General features: G+C 38.0%; 1 protein-coding gene across 1 annotated transcript; it reads left to right on the top strand.

Annotated features, from left to right (window-relative positions):
* Positions 1-2,781: 2,781 nt before the first annotated feature.
* On the top strand, positions 2,782-9,571 carry LOC127440804 (gastrula zinc finger protein XlCGF57.1-like). Its single transcript, XM_051697726.1, has 3 exons — positions 2,782-2,833; positions 4,334-4,606; positions 8,086-9,571. The coding sequence occupies exons 2-3, from the start codon at positions 4,522-4,524 to the stop codon at positions 9,273-9,275; spliced, it is 1,275 nt and encodes a 424-aa protein (XP_051553686.1). The 5' UTR covers positions 2,782-2,833; positions 4,334-4,521; the 3' UTR covers positions 9,276-9,571.
* Positions 9,572-15,717: the final 6,146 nt, after the last annotated feature.

The raw sequence follows: 15,717 nt of genomic DNA, 5'->3' as shown, positions 1-15,717 counted from the left end.
TCGGGGAACCAGCACATGTGAAGCACCTACCTCAGTACAGGGGCTCATTAGCGGACATACTGGGCTGGTCAGCGAGTTTCTCTGCAAACTCAACTGCCAGAGGGCTAAGAAGGAAAGTCATTCAGGGATGACAGTCTGTGAACACGACTGGGAGTCAAGAGTGCATGTCTTCACCTCAAGGGAGGGGAAAGGTGCTATGCGCAAGTGGTACACCTGGCCAGCTGTCCCGGAACTTACCTGCTCATGCCTGCCAATACACGGGACGAGACCGGCTCAACCCGGAGATTGTAGAACCTCGCAAAGGTGTTCGGTGTTGCCCACCCCACTGCTCTGCAGATGTCTGCCAAAGAGGCGCCACTGGCCAGGGCCCAGGAGGCCGCCACACTCCTGGTAGAGTGGGCTCGTAACCATGCAGGGGGTTGCACATCCTGAGCCTGATATGCCATCGCGATGGCATCAATGACCCAGTGGGCGATCCTCTGTTTGGAGACAGCGCTTCCTTTCCGCTGTCCACCAAAGCAGAGAAAGAGCTGCTTGGAGCTTCTAAGGCTCTGTGTGCGATCCAAATAGATGCATAAAGCTCGCACCGGACACAGCAACACCAAGGCTGGTCTGCCTCCTCCTGGGGTAATGCTTGCAGGTTCACCACCTGATCCCTAAAAGGGGTCGTGGGAACCTTGGACACATAGCCCAGTCGGGGTCTCAGGATCATGTGAGAGTAACCTGGACCAAACTCCAGGCACGATTCGCTGACAGAGAACGCCTGCAGGTCCCCTACCCTTTTGATGGAAGTGAGCGCAGTCAGGAGGGCATTCTTCAAAGAGAGTGCTTTAAGCTCAGCTGACTCCAAGGGCTCAAAGGGAGCTCCCTGTAGACTCCGAAGGACTACAGAGAGGTCCCACGAGGGGACGAGGCGTGGTCTGGAGGGATTCAACCTCCTAGCGCCTCTCAGGAACCTGATGATCAAGTCATGCTTCCCCAAGTACTTACCATCTACTGCATCGTGATGAGCCAAAATAGAGGCTACTTACACCTTCAAGGTGGAGGGAGACAGCTGCCCCTCCAGCCTCTCCTGCAGGAAGGAAAGCACTGATCCGACTGCACATCTCTGGGGGTCGTCGCGTCGGGAAGAACACCACTTAGCGAACAGACGCCACTTCAAGGCATACAGGCGCCTCATAGAGGGAGCCCTAGTCTGAGTGAACGTGTCTACCACCGCGGGTCCCATCCAGGGGCCAGACGTGGAGATTCCAGAGGTCTGGTCGTGGGTGCCAGAGGGTGCCTCGTCCCTGAGAAAGAAGGTCCTCCCTCAGTGGAATTTGTCGGGCCTACAGGCAAACAGGCCTACCTGTGCTCGACTGAATCGACTCCAAATCAGCTGGACCACCTGAGGTGGAGTCTCCGCTCTCCCCTGAGGGTGACCTGATGTGACAGTGCATCCGCTGCGGTGTTGAGGTCGCCCGGGATGTGAGTGGCTCGTAGCGACTTGAGGCGCTGCTGACTCGAGAGAAGGAGACGGTTGGCGATTTGTGACATGCAACGGGTGCATAGACCACCTTGACAGTTGATGTATGCTACCATCACTGTGTTGTCCGTCCGGACCAACACGTGCTTGCCCTGGATCAACAGCCGGAACCTCCGCAGGGCGAGCAGTACTGCCAACAACTCTAGGCAGTTGATGTGCCAACGCAGCCGCGGGCCAGTCCAGGAGCCGGCGGCTGTGTGCCCATTGCATCCGGCACCCCAGCCTGTCTCAGAGGCATCTGTTGTAACCATGATGTGCCTGGAGACCTGCTCTAGGGGAACCCCTGCCCGTAGAAATGCAAAGTCAGTCCAAGGGCTGAAGAGGCGGCGATAGATCGGCGTGATGGTCACATGATGTGTCCCGTGGCACCATGCCCATCTCGGGACTCAAGTCTGAAGCCAGTGCTGAAGCGGTCTCATATGCATCAACCGGAGCGGTGTGGCCGCCACAGAGGATGCCATATGCCCCAGGAGCCTCTGAAAAGTTTCAGTGGAACCGCTGTCCTCCATTTGAATGCCTTCAGACAGTTCAGCACCGACTGCATGCTCTCGTTTGTGAGGCACGCTGTCATCGAGACTGAGTCCAACTCCAAACCGAGAAAAGAGATGCTCTGAACTGGGAAGAGCTTGCTCTTTTCCCAGTTGACCCGAAGCCCCAGTCGGCTGAGGTGCTGGAGCACGAGGTCCCTGTGTGCGTACAGCAACTCTCAAGAGTGGGATAAAGAGGAGCCAGGGACGCCATTTCAAGAGAGAGAGATGCACGCGGCCACGCTGTCTGTGTGTTTTATGTTATGTTTAAGTTTGTTTATGTCATTAAAGTTCTGTTGACTGCTCAGCCGGTTCCCGCCTCCTCCTTGTACATCCTGAACCCGTTACAGTGCCATTGACCAATCAGAATCAAGTATTCCAGAGAGCCGTGTAATAAGCAACAATAAAAAACATTTTACTTTTGTATTCCAGCAGCACTTCTAATATTATTGCCTCATTCAAATGAATCACTAAAGCTTTGGATAAAAGCATCTGCTAAATGTAAATGTAAATGAAGCACACATTTGTGTAGGTGAAACCAAAGTTAATACTTCACAAGCCTAATATATATATATATATATATATATATATATATATATATATATATATATATATATATATATATATATATATATAGCGGCTGAATTCATATGCACATAAGTTGAATAGGCTTTTTGCCCGTGTAAGAGTACTTTTATTTTGAATCACCGAACCTCTGCGTTATGTTGTGATGTCATAAGAGCTGCGTCGCGATGTTGTTGTAAACATCGGCTGTGGAAAGGTTTGTGTTTTTGCCCATTTCAGCTTTTAATGTAGATAAAAAGACGTTACAAAACGTTACTAAAAAAGTACAAAAGTACTATGTATACATGCAGCCTAATAATCTGTTAATATTCCGACTTAAACGAGATACGAATGCAGTTTTTATTTGATTGAAAGATATCTCAGATAATCCGTTAAATAGAAGAATTTCTTCTATTATCATAATCCGATTCAAAGATACATAACATGTGCTGGGCTAGGCCTTTTATTTTTTGTATCCTGTAGTACTAGTTTTGCATAAAATAAAATAAACTTCAGATACTTGGACATTGGCTCAAGTAAAATGTAGCCTAAAATAAAATGAGAAAAAGAATCAAGTTAAAGTATTAAAATAACTGTTATTAAATGTCCTTTAGTATCAAAAGTATATGTGACACAAATAATGACTTTGAGTGGTGGGCTTCTGGAGTTTGAATATGTAGGAAAATGATTATGACCCAGGGGTCCACCTCACAACACACACAAAAACAAAACACAAAGAATAAAACTATTACACAAAGGAATTGTTTGTGGAACAAGAAAAGAAAAAAAAAGAAAAAGTAAAATAAGTGTCAGAACATTTATAATTGCGCTCCTCAGTGCTGTAGTGCTGTTTCTCTGAGCAATCTGACCTAGGATTTTAGGGAATCACACAGACTAGAATTTAAAGGGATAATTCACCCAAAAATGAAAATTCTCTCATCCTTTACTAACCCTCATTCCATCCCAGATGTGTATGACTTACTTTCTTCAGAAGAAGTTTTTAAGTTTTTAAGAATATCTTTAGGTCCTCACAATGAAAGTGAATGGTGACCAGAACTCTGAAGGTCCAAAAATCACATAAAAGCAGCATAAAAGTAATTCAAAAGACTCAAGTGGTTAAATCTATATCTTCTGAAGTGATATGATACACGTGGGGGAGAAACAGATCAATTTTTAAGTCCTTTGTAACTATAAATCTCTAGCTTTGACCAGCCTCAACCAGAAGGTGGTTGAATTTGAAAGTGAAAGTCACTTCCCCACCAGAACATAGAAGTGAAAGTGGAGATTATAGTAAAAAAAAATAAAACTTAAATATTGATCTAAATTTCATCAAATTTAATTGTGTGATTTTGAACTAAATAACATTTTTTTTAAAGTGTTTAGTTTTTTCCCCATTTTATTTTGTTAAAGATTACTCAGTTCAATTGTATGCCATTTTGTTATGAAATTAAAATGCACAAATCTTAAAAAGATGATGATGATTATTATTATTTGAGTGCAAGCCATATCTAGTTCTTTTAATTTTGTCTAGAGTGCAGTCACCTTGTAGCCACCCAGAACACATAGAATATGCCAAAAAACCTTGAATAAAATATAAATGAGACCATATGTGGTATGACCCCTTATGGATAAGTACAGTATTACTGTAATGCAAATAAAAGAAATGTTTTATTGTGCTTATGTACAAATTTGGTGTTTGTTTTTTTTATTTTGGCAGATGTTGACTCCTCTATATCATAGTAGCCATCATGATTCACCCGTGCAGTGCAGCCACTCCCACAGCAGTTCACCGATAAATGCTGTGATTATTTTCCTCAACCTTCATGTCAAGGACACTCAGATTCAAACAAGCAGGAAGAACTCCAGCTGTAACAACTGAAATTTGTCTGACACACTGTTGTAGTGATGGATGTTATTAAAGAGAAGAGTGAGGACATTGGTATTCCAGAACCATGCAGAATGAATAAAGAAGAAATTAAGGAAGAAAGAGGTTGGTGTCCATTAGGGCTGTCACGATCATGAGTTTTTGGTTGATGTGTCATATGCATTATTGTAATTAACAATTGAATTATTTTCTCTTCATTTTAGCAACAGTTCAAGCTTTATACACATTAAGAATAAGCATTTAATAAACCTTAAGCGTAAGTGTTTATGTACATCAAACTTGATAACATGTTACAATGACACAAATAACAGTATTAAAATAATTTACATAATAGTATTTTAAATGTTACAAATTATTTATCTAAATATTGAATATTTAATTAATTTTAAATATTAAAATAATTCAAAAATCTTATAGTTAAAAACGTATAATACATTTTAAATAATAATAATAAATATTAAAGTAATTGTAATAGTAGTATTTTAAATATCAAAATAATTTAGTTGTGATAGAGTCTAATTTCAGAACCCAATTTGGATCACAGCCCACTTGAATATTATATTGTTGTAATATTGTTTTTATTAGTAGTATTATTATTATGGCATATGAAAATCTTATTCAATAACAGTAGCACAATATACAATTTTTTTTTTTTTTTTTTTTCACATTTACTGGGATTGAGGTGGTACAGTGAAATTCTCAAACATTTAGTTTGCATAAAGGAAGAACATCTTTTAAAAATGATCATAATTTCAGATCTAAAGAAATTCTCCTCTGGAGATAGCTTGTGTTGACCCAAATGTTTGGTATGAAAGAAATGTGAAAGTACAGTGAATTTTGAAATGTATTTGTTCAAATGCAACTCAGGTACATTGTGCTCAGGTCCACAGAACACAACATGAGGTTTCGAAAGCTCATAAAATATAGAGTATTTCACGCTCATAGAGTGGTGGTATAGTGGACTAAAGCACTGAACTGATAAGCGGAAGGTTGCTGGTTCAATCCCCACAGCCACCACCATTGTGTCCTTGAGCAAGGCACTTAACTCCAGGTTGCTCCAGGGGGATTGTCCCTGTAATCAGGGCACTGTAAATCGCTTTGGATAAAAGCGTCAGCCAAATGCATAAATGTAAAATGTAAATGTAAAATGCATACTGCAGTAGAAAGAGGAACATATTGCTTATGAAAGTGCATTCTGATCGCAAATGGTGTGATTCTCTTGAAATCTGTCAAGAAAATGTCATGGAATCTCAAAAGAAACAAATAAATTTTTTTTTTATTTTGCATAAAGAAAATGAAGCCTATTTCAGGGCCATTAATATTTTTACATTGTAACATTAATTTCATGACAGTTAATCACATTTTACACTCAATTCTTAAATACAATTCTCATTTCCGCAATGCCATTTTCCTATTTTCAGTTCCACAACCTGAAAAAATTATAGATTATTTAAGTATTTATACACTGTAGTAGTACTCCTTTTTACTGCCTTGAATTTTGCAGATTGTAATTGTTAAAATCATTGTACATCAGCATCTTTTTTTTTCCATCTGTAACATGGTGAAAAAATGACTGTATTACTTTAGTGAGAATCATCATTGAAAACATGGGAATCCTAAACGTAAACCACCCAGACGCATTACAGTAATGAAATCTGGGTGGTCAAATGTGCTTAAGTGTCCTTAAAATAACGTCACAATGCAAAACAATTAATGGTCCAAAATTGTGGCTTTATGTTCTTCATGCAAGATATAATTACAAATTTATTATTTATTTATTTATTTATTTGGGGTTAAACCTGAGGACATTTTCTTGACAGTTTTCATGAGAATCACCCAATGATCACAGTTAGACCAAATATTTGTAATAGCAACAGGCCTTGATTCTTGTCAAGACTACTAAGGAACAATAAGTAACTCAATAAGTAACAAAGCATCAGGCAGTTCACTAGATCGGATGGCTTTAGTTATAAAAGCTTGGGAACTATCAAATAACCAATATTTTTTTCATCTATAGGAGAGATTGGCATGAAGCAGCCATTAAAAAAAAAATTGTAACGTGGGTGCATTTTTATGCATTTATTGATTTATCAGTGACCTAATTAACTGGACCACTCAAAAAAAAATGTTTAGCCCATTTGTAAGATTTACGCATGCAAATTTAATAGCAAAATTCCATCAAATTGAATTGCGTAATCTTTTTCCCTAACATTTATTAAAATATTTCGTTTTTTATTTGATTGAAGATTACACAAATTAATTTGATGGAACTTTATTATGGAATTGATGTGTAAATATATAAAAAAAAAAAAAAAAAAGATTTGAGTGTGCACAACATTATAAGCATAACATAAAGTTGTTATGCTGCCTTCAGGTGGACCTGGGAAGCTCCTGTGTCCACATTGTGCATTTGTTATTATAACATGTCAGACACATAATACAGAAGAAGCCAAACAAAAAGCAAATACAAAATGAACAACGGAATTTTTTTTTTTTTTTTTCTGAAATACCTGTGGTTAAGCATAAGTGAATACTCCTGTGGCACTTTTATAAGACCTACATTATATGGTTTATTAATGCATGTATCATGGAGATTATTAATTAATTTGCATAAAACAAACCACACAGTGTCGTTAACTTTAGATTAGTTGACTATAAGCACTGATTTTATTTATGTATGGGTTATATATATATATATATATATTACAAATTCATATTATTTATATAAAGCATTAAAAATTAAAATACGTTTGCAAAATCATTGCTTTCCATTATCTTCCCTCCTTTCAACATCACAAGTTGGCAACATGTATAATCTAAAATTCCACGTTTTCAAGTAATTACGACTTTGCTTGGTCATTCACATGCGATATTTCCGAATCCACTTGAAGGCTGCATTATATTTAGGGTCGTGGGACTTATTTATAGTATTTGAGCTTTTTTTTTTAAACATAATTTCTATTATTATATTTTATATTATTATAAATCATTATAATCTATATAATTGTTATAAGACAATTGTCAGGTTATACCTATATGTTTTTTATTAAATATGCAGCTTCTATTGCTTTTAAAGGAATAGTTCACCCAAAAATGAAAATTCTCTCATCACTTACTCACCCTCATGCCATCCCAGATGTGTATGACTTTCTTTCTTCTGCTGAACACAAACAAAAAGTTTTAGAAGAATATTTCAGCTCTGTAGGCCCATACAATGCAAGTGAATGGTGATCAGACCATTGTAGCTCCAAAAATCACATAAAGGATACTTAAAAGTAATCCATAAGACTCCAGTGGTTAAATCCATGTCTTCAGAAGTAATATAATAGGTGTGGGTGAGAAACAGAACAATATGAAATTCCTTTTTTACTCTAAATCTCCACTTTAATTTTCAAAAATGAAACTAAGTACATGTAATTTTTGGAGCTAAAAAGGTCTGGCCACCGTTCACTTGCATTGTATGGACCTACAGAGCTGAGATACTCTGCTTTCTGCCATTAATTTGGGGTTCACTTTTTTTCTTCTTTCGCTTAAAATATACCCCCCTTGAATTGATTTTCAACCATTTTAAATGTTTATTTTAGACTTGGAAGTGAAAGAGGAAAGTCAAGAACTGAATGAAGCGGAGGACGGACATAAGTATCAGAAACCTCATGATTTCACAACTGGAGAAAAATCGTATAGTTGCTTTCAAACTGAAAGCAATTTCTCACAAAAATGTTTAGAAGGAACAAGAGCCAAAAATTGTCACACCTGCCCTCAATGTGGAAGGAGATTCACACGTAGCATAAACCTTAAGAATCACATCAGAATTCACACAGGAGAGAAGCCTTTTACATGCCTTCAATGTGGAAAGAGTTTCAGACAAAACAGATGCCTGAAGGATCACAGACGAATTCACAATGGCGAGAGCTCTTTCACATGTCTTCAGTGTGGAAAGAGTTTTTTTCAACATGGAAGCCTTATAAGACACCTAAGAGCTCACACGGGAGAGAGGCCTTTCACATGCCTTCATTGTGGAAAGAGTTTTACAAGAAATGAACACCTGAAGGATCACTTGAGAATTCACTCTGGAGAGAGGCCTTTCACATGCCCTCAGTGTGGGATGAGTTTCATACATCAAAGTGCCCTAAACAGTCATATGAAAATTCATTCGGGAGAGAAAATACACCACTGTTCTCAGTGTGGCAAGTGTTTCACTCGGGCATCACATCTCAAAGTTCATCTGCGCTATCACGCTGGAGAAAAGCCATTTAACTGTGATCAGTGTAGCCAAACTTTTATGTTTGCATCCGAACTAAAAAGACATCTGACAATTCATGCAAACGAAAAGCCGTACTTGTGTTCTGTTTGTGGAAAGAGTTTTTCTCAGCTGGCCTATTTTAAAGAGCACCAGAAGATACATCTAAGCGTGAAAGCTCACGTGTGCTCAGAGTGTGGTAAAGCTTTTCTTCGAGTTAGCTCTTTGAAACTGCACCAAAGAATCCATACTGGAGAAAAACGTTACATGTGCTCACATTGTGGAAAGAGTTTCACTGCTTTAGGAACCCTGAAAACCCATGAGAGAGTTCATACTGGAGAGAAGCCGTACCACTGCCTGCCATGTGGGAAGAGTTTTGCTACTTTAGGAACCCTGAAAATACATGAAAGATTGCATAGTGGAGAGAGGCCGTACCACTGCACTTTATGTGAGATGAGTTTCAGCACATCGGGTACTCTACTGAGACATTTAAAGAAGCATTGCCCAAAGTTGTCACTGCAAACTTTTTCTTGAGAAACTCATCAGCATTGTATATAAGATTGTAGGGTTGTTACGATACCAAAATTTCAGTAGTCGTTACTCATTGAATTTCATGGTTCTCGATGCCAGTTTCGATACCACAGCAAAAATATGCTAATATGGTAATGTGCTATTGAACAAACTCCTTTATCTTATAATAAATGAAAAGATATGCATGTTTCCTTCAGGTGTTTCTCAATTAAGTATGCATTGCTTAAGTGTTTTTAAATATGACCCTGTACTTAAATCGGTTTTATTTTCCCAAATCCTGTTTTCCTTTTTTTTTTTTTTTTTTAAATGACCTGTTATAAAGTTTAATTTATTTTCATAATTAAAATGGTGTCCGATTAAATTTATTAGTACAACTTTTAACAAGTGAAAATGGAACAATTACTTTTCAACATACCATTGCATTTTTTAACAAACATTTATTCAGTACAACAGCACTCTTTCTTGTGTTATATTGCTCAATTTTTATAATTATTTTTTATGAATTATTATTTATATTACTACATTGAATATTACATTTTACTGTACAGTTGTAATATATTTCAGTTGCAATTTCTTCAATTGCAGGCGTCTAGCTTTTATTTTGAATCATGCTTTTATTTTGACGTGAGCTTTTATTTTGATGCATGTTTGGACAGAAGCTTCACTTGTCCAGATAAACAGTTCACTACATGGCCCAGTGATATCACTGAAGCACAAAAGCTTTGATCGGGTGTCAGATTGAGTCTGTGTACTACTGATACTACAGAAACACTGGTATCTTGACATCTTTTTTTTTTTTTTTTTTTTTAACAACTTGGTACTGAAGTACCAATACTTTTGACAACACTAAAATTTTGGATTTGTGTTTGTATTTCTGTAAAAGATCCTAAAAGGAGTGATATGGTGTTTGAAGCTTCACCAGTACACAATTTCTATCCAGTCATTTAACATTATAGCATAATATAGGATATAATGCAATTCCAAATATTCCAGTATTCCAAATGTGTGCATTTGTTTGCAAAAACCAGTCAAGCTTGCATGTGTAGTTGTTTATTGTTGAATATGGAAATAATTTTCAACCAGGGGGTCATGGCCCATATGGTGGCCTCAGCAAACTTCCAAGGGGGGCTCAAGATGACATTATTTAAAATGAGTTAAAAAGCTGGAATATAATAATTAAACTGTATTTTATCTAAAAATCAAGATGGACAACATATAAACTGATATTATATTTCTTATTTTATTTAAAATAAGTTAAAAAGCTATAATATAATAATTGAACTTGATATAATACATTTAAAAATCAAGATGGACAACATGTAAACTGATAAAATATTTTTTTATTTTAATTAAACTCCCTTTTGTTGGGGGCCTGGGTAGCTCAGTGAGTAAAGACACTGACTACCACCCCTGGTGTCGCAAGTTCGACTCCAGGGCGTGCTGAGTGACTCCAGCCAGGTCTCCTAAGCAACCAAATTGGCCTGGTTGCTAGGGAGGGTAGAGTCACATGGGGTAACTTCCTCATGGTCACTCTTGGTGGGGCGCGTGGTGAGTTGTTCGTGGATGCTGCGGAGAATAGCATGAAGCCTCCATCTCCGCGGTAATGTACTCAACAAGCCACGTGATAAGATGCACAGATTGACGGTCTCGGACATGGAGGCAACTGAGATTCGTCCTCCGCCATCCAGATTGAGGCGAGTCACTACGCCACTACGAGGACTTAGAGTGCATTGGGTATTGGCATTCCAAATTGGGGAGAAAAGGGAAGAAAATAAAAAAAAAAAAATAAACTCCCTTTTAAAAGCTGTTTTTATTGAAGACTATATATAGTTCTTGAAAACAATATGAATCATGAGTCATGATTAATTAATTGAATCTATTGACATCCAGTTCATGTTAAAGTTTGAATAAAGGCAGATTTGCCATCATTACAGCAGAAATACCAGAGGAAATATTTGAAATCTAAAGTACACTTCGGTTTTGACGAGAACATTTTGTTCTGGTCCAAAAAGACCCGGTATAGTAGATATACACAGGGTTGGGGAGTAACGGACTACATGTAACGGGATTACGTATTTAAAATACAAAATATACACTATATTGCTAAAAGTATTCGCTCGCCCATCCAAATAATTGAATTCAGGTGTTCCAATCACTTTCATGGCCACAGGTGTATAAAATGAAGCACCTAGGCATGCAGACTGCTTCTACAAACATTTGTGAAAGAATGGGCCGCTCTCAGGAGCTCAGTGAATTCCAGCGTGGTACTGTGATAGGATGCCACCTGTGCAACAAGTCCAGTTGTGAAATTTCCTCGCTACTAAATATTCCACAGTCAACTGTCAATGGTATTATAACAAAGTGGAAGTGATTGGGAATGACAGCAACTCAGCCACGAAGTGGTAGGCCACGTAAAATGACAGAGCGGGGTCAGCGGATGCTGAGGCGCATAGTGCGCAGAGGTCGCCAACTTTCTGCAGAGTCAATCGCTACAGACCTCCAAAGTTCATGTGGCCTTCAGATTAGCTCAAGAACAGTGCGTAGAGAGCTTCCTGGAATGGGTTTCCATGGCCGAGCAGCTGCATCCAAGCCATACATCACCAAGTGCAATGCAAAGCGTCAGATGCAGTGGCGTAAAGCATGCCGCCACTGGACTCTAGAGCAGTGGAGACGCGTTCTCTGGAGTGACGAATCACGCTTCTCCATCTGGCAATCTGATGGACGAGTCCGGGTTTGGTGGTTGCCAGGAGAACGGTACTTGTCTGACTGCATTGTGCTAACTGTGAAGTTTGGTGGAGGGGGGATTATGGTGTGGGGTTGTTTTTCAGGAGCTGGGCTTGGCCCCTTAGTTCCAGTGAAAGGAACTCTGAATGCTCCAGCATACCAAGAGATTTTGGACAATTCCATGCTCCCAACTTTGTGGGAACAGTTTGGGGATGGCCCCTTCCTGTTCCAACATGACTGCACACCAGTGCACAAAGCAAGGTCCATAAAGACATGGATGAGCGAGTTTGGTGTGGAAGAACTTGACTGGCCTGCACATAGTCCTGACCTCAACCCGATAGAGCACCTTTGGGATGAATTAGAGCGAAGACTGCGAGCCAGGCCTTCTTGTCCAACATCAGTGTCTGACCTCACAAATGCGCTTCTGGAAGAATGGTCAAAAATTCCCATAAACACACTCCTAAACCTTGTGGAAAGCCTTCCCAGAAGAGTTGAAGCTGTTATAGCTGCAAAGGGTGGGCCGACGTCATATTAAACCCTATGGATTAAGAATGGGATGTCACTTAAATTCATATGCGTCTAAAGGCAGATGAGCGAATACTTTTGCCAATATAGTGTAAGTAACTGTATTCCACTACAGTTACAATTTAAATCATTGGTAATTAGAATACAGTTACATTCAAAAAGTATTTTGATTAATGAAGAGATTACTTTGCATTTTATTGTCATTTGTTTCATTTAATATTTAGTCCTTTCAGATGGAAAACATTTATACATATATATGATGTGATCCAAAGTGCATGTGAACAGCGGTGAAACACTTTCTTATGATGTGTTACATTCATACGAGCAGACAGAGAAGTAAGTTTGAAGTAAGTTTGGAGCAGAAGAAATAGAAATAAACCTTGTGTAAATTGTCAGCTTTACGCTAAGCTAAAATGATATTTCTAGCCATTTTACATGCACGTTACCAGGCATGATCATATTTTTTTAATCAAGAAAATTCACGTTGGATCATAATTTCTAGTAAGACCTTTGATATTAGGGCAAAAATCATGTTCTTGATGATAATTTTTTTATTGTTTTTCTGTAAAAATATCTAAAAATCCTTAAAACAAGATCAATTTGATTTATCTTGTTTTAGAAACAACACTGCATAAGATATTTAGGTTTTTCAGAGAATGTATTTTTAACATGTGTATTTTGTCTTACTGTACTGGCAGAGTTTTTATTGTAAAAACAAGTGAAAAAAATCTACCAGTGCTGAAGAAGTAATCCAAAGTATTTAGATACGTTACTGACCTTGAGTAATCTAACGGAATACATTACAAATTACATTTTACAGCATGTATTCTGTAATCTGTAGTGGAATACATTTCATAAGTCACCCTCCCAACCCTAGATATACAGCACACCTCCCTTTTGATTATAAACATGAACATTGATAAAGGCTTACACTGAGCACAAGCTTTTATAGTAACATTTTATCTAGAAAGAGCACCACCTATATGTCAGTGGTGGTACTATACTTTTACAATAAATAGACAGTAAACCCTTCGTTTTCAGTGAAAAGGTTGATGATTAGAATATTTGCAAATTCTATCTGTTTAGGACAAATACAGAATTACGTTTTTTTATTCAAAAGCTTTTTTATTTCCAAATATAAATGTCTGCCTTGAGGATTAAAAATTAGAGAAAAATCCCTTAGACTTCAATTGAAAATGTCCCCACACAGATCTATTGATAAGAAAGTTGTAAAGACATGAGAATTGTCTTTTTTGACTTGGGCAATTAAGCAATCATCTTGCAACCATTTAGTTATGTTCTAGTAACTATTCAAAACACCCTGACATTGTATAAATATACACAACTATCATAAAGACACAAAGAGCCTATTTACACTTGGTCACTTCATGCATTTTTACTGATTGGATTGCTATCCGATTGAATAAGCTCATTCCATTTACACCTGACCACATCAATGTGTCTCTGCCAAATGGATATAAATCCGATCTTCAATTCCCGCGATATATGCAAATAATACAGAGTTCTCTTCCGTTGTTATGCTAATTGTGGGCAGCTATTTTAAAAGATGTGATTTATTATTTTATTTATTGTTATTGTTTATTGTTATTATTTATTGAGCGACACAAGCCCTATGCACAAGGGCATAGATTTGGCTTGAACTTTGAAGGGGGGGTTGTACATGCATGTTTTAATTATTTGCCCCCCTCCCCCCAATCCCCCCCGGAATCTACGCCCCTGCCTATGCAAATATTCGGTGACAGCTGTTATGTTTCTAACTTTTCCTATGCTAATGCAGCGCTATATAGGCGGAGCAAAGTTTACATTCAGTAAGTGACTTGAATAGCCAGATGAATTTATACTTGACCTGTTTCGACTAGAATGTGTCTCAAACCACCTCCTGATGTAACCTCTAATAAAGTGGGGACTAAAAAATCTCTTTGTCATGGTGCATCTGCCAGATGAAAGGGATAATTCACCCAAAAAATAAAATTCAGTCATTGTTTACTTACCGCTGTGTTGTTATAACCCCATATGACTTTCTTTTTCTTAACACAAAGGGAGAAATGGTGAAAAAAATGCTGTTCTCAGTGATGTCATACAATGGCACTTTATGGTGACTGGTTTTTGTGCAGCTATGTTGTGTTGTATTATATATCGCTGTGGTGGACCTGTTTTTAGATAACGGCCCGACCGATACTGCTCTTGTGCAGTCTCATGAACGCGCAGAGGAGAGCAACGGTCGGTCAACAGTTTCACTAAATAATACATGAGATTTTGGTTTGTTTCTCACCAAACCTCATCGTATGCTTTCATAACAATCTTGAGTCTCATGGAATAATTTATTAGACTTCTGAATTATACTTTTGTGTCCTTTTGAAGCTTGAAGAGGTGGTCACCATAAACTGCCATTGTGTGATATCACTGAGCACAGCAATTTTTTTAACAATTTCTCCCTTTGTGTTAAGAAAAAGAAAGAAAGTCACATGGGGTTATAACAACACAGGTGTAAGTAAACAATGACTGAATTTTCATTTTGGGGTGATCTATCCCTTTTAGGGCAATTTGTTCAACTACAGATGTCCAGGTCTCAACAAAAGGTTTACAGGTGAAGCATTCCAAGCCCACTCATCAGTACAAAATACTTTCCCAGATAGCACACGTACATCTCCGAGACGTCTGTTTAAGAGCATTTAATCTGGAAAGCGTCACATTCTAATTAACATCTGCTGAACAGCTTAAAAAGATCAGATTTACAAACATTCTAAATCATACACATCTCAATGACATCTGCTGATTGTCTTATTGAAATCTTAAAGGAAGCCTATTGCAGATGAGCAAACAACCTAAAAATACACATCTTGTGTAAACACTCACATCCAAAGGACGTCTGGGTGATGTACGTAAACTATAAGGGTTTAAAATACTACCATGTTCTATTAATGTAAACACTAAGCTGGAGATTTATTAAAGATGTATTGTTGTTATTTTTGTCATTATATAGAGCTAGAGGAGTTTAAGGAATGCTTTGCACTGACATAAATCTCCTGACAGCTTTTCTATGAATTAATATATGATAAGCTATGTCTCATGTTAGAACAACACACAATCATTTGCGGTATTGAACTGGTATTTGTGTATATATCAAAAAAGAGTGTCCCCTCCTGACTTGCTCATAATTTATCAGATTTTAAAA

This window comes from Myxocyprinus asiaticus, chromosome 5 (assembly GCF_019703515.2).
Source record: "Myxocyprinus asiaticus isolate MX2 ecotype Aquarium Trade chromosome 5, UBuf_Myxa_2, whole genome shotgun sequence".
NCBI lineage: Eukaryota > Metazoa > Chordata > Actinopteri > Cypriniformes > Catostomidae > Myxocyprinus > Myxocyprinus asiaticus.
This window is presented reverse-complemented; position numbering and strand designations above follow the sequence as displayed.

Bases quoted from the DNA above. Each gene is read 5' to 3' on its own strand.
- LOC127440804 (XM_051697726.1), top strand. From the start codon at position 4,522: ATGGATGTTATTAAAGAGAAGAGTGAGGACATTGGTATTCCAGAACCA. The intron at 4,607-8,085 runs GTTGGTGTCCAT...TGTTTATTTTAG, and splicing joins AGAAATTAAGGAAGAAAGAG to ACTTGGAAGTGAAAGAGGAA.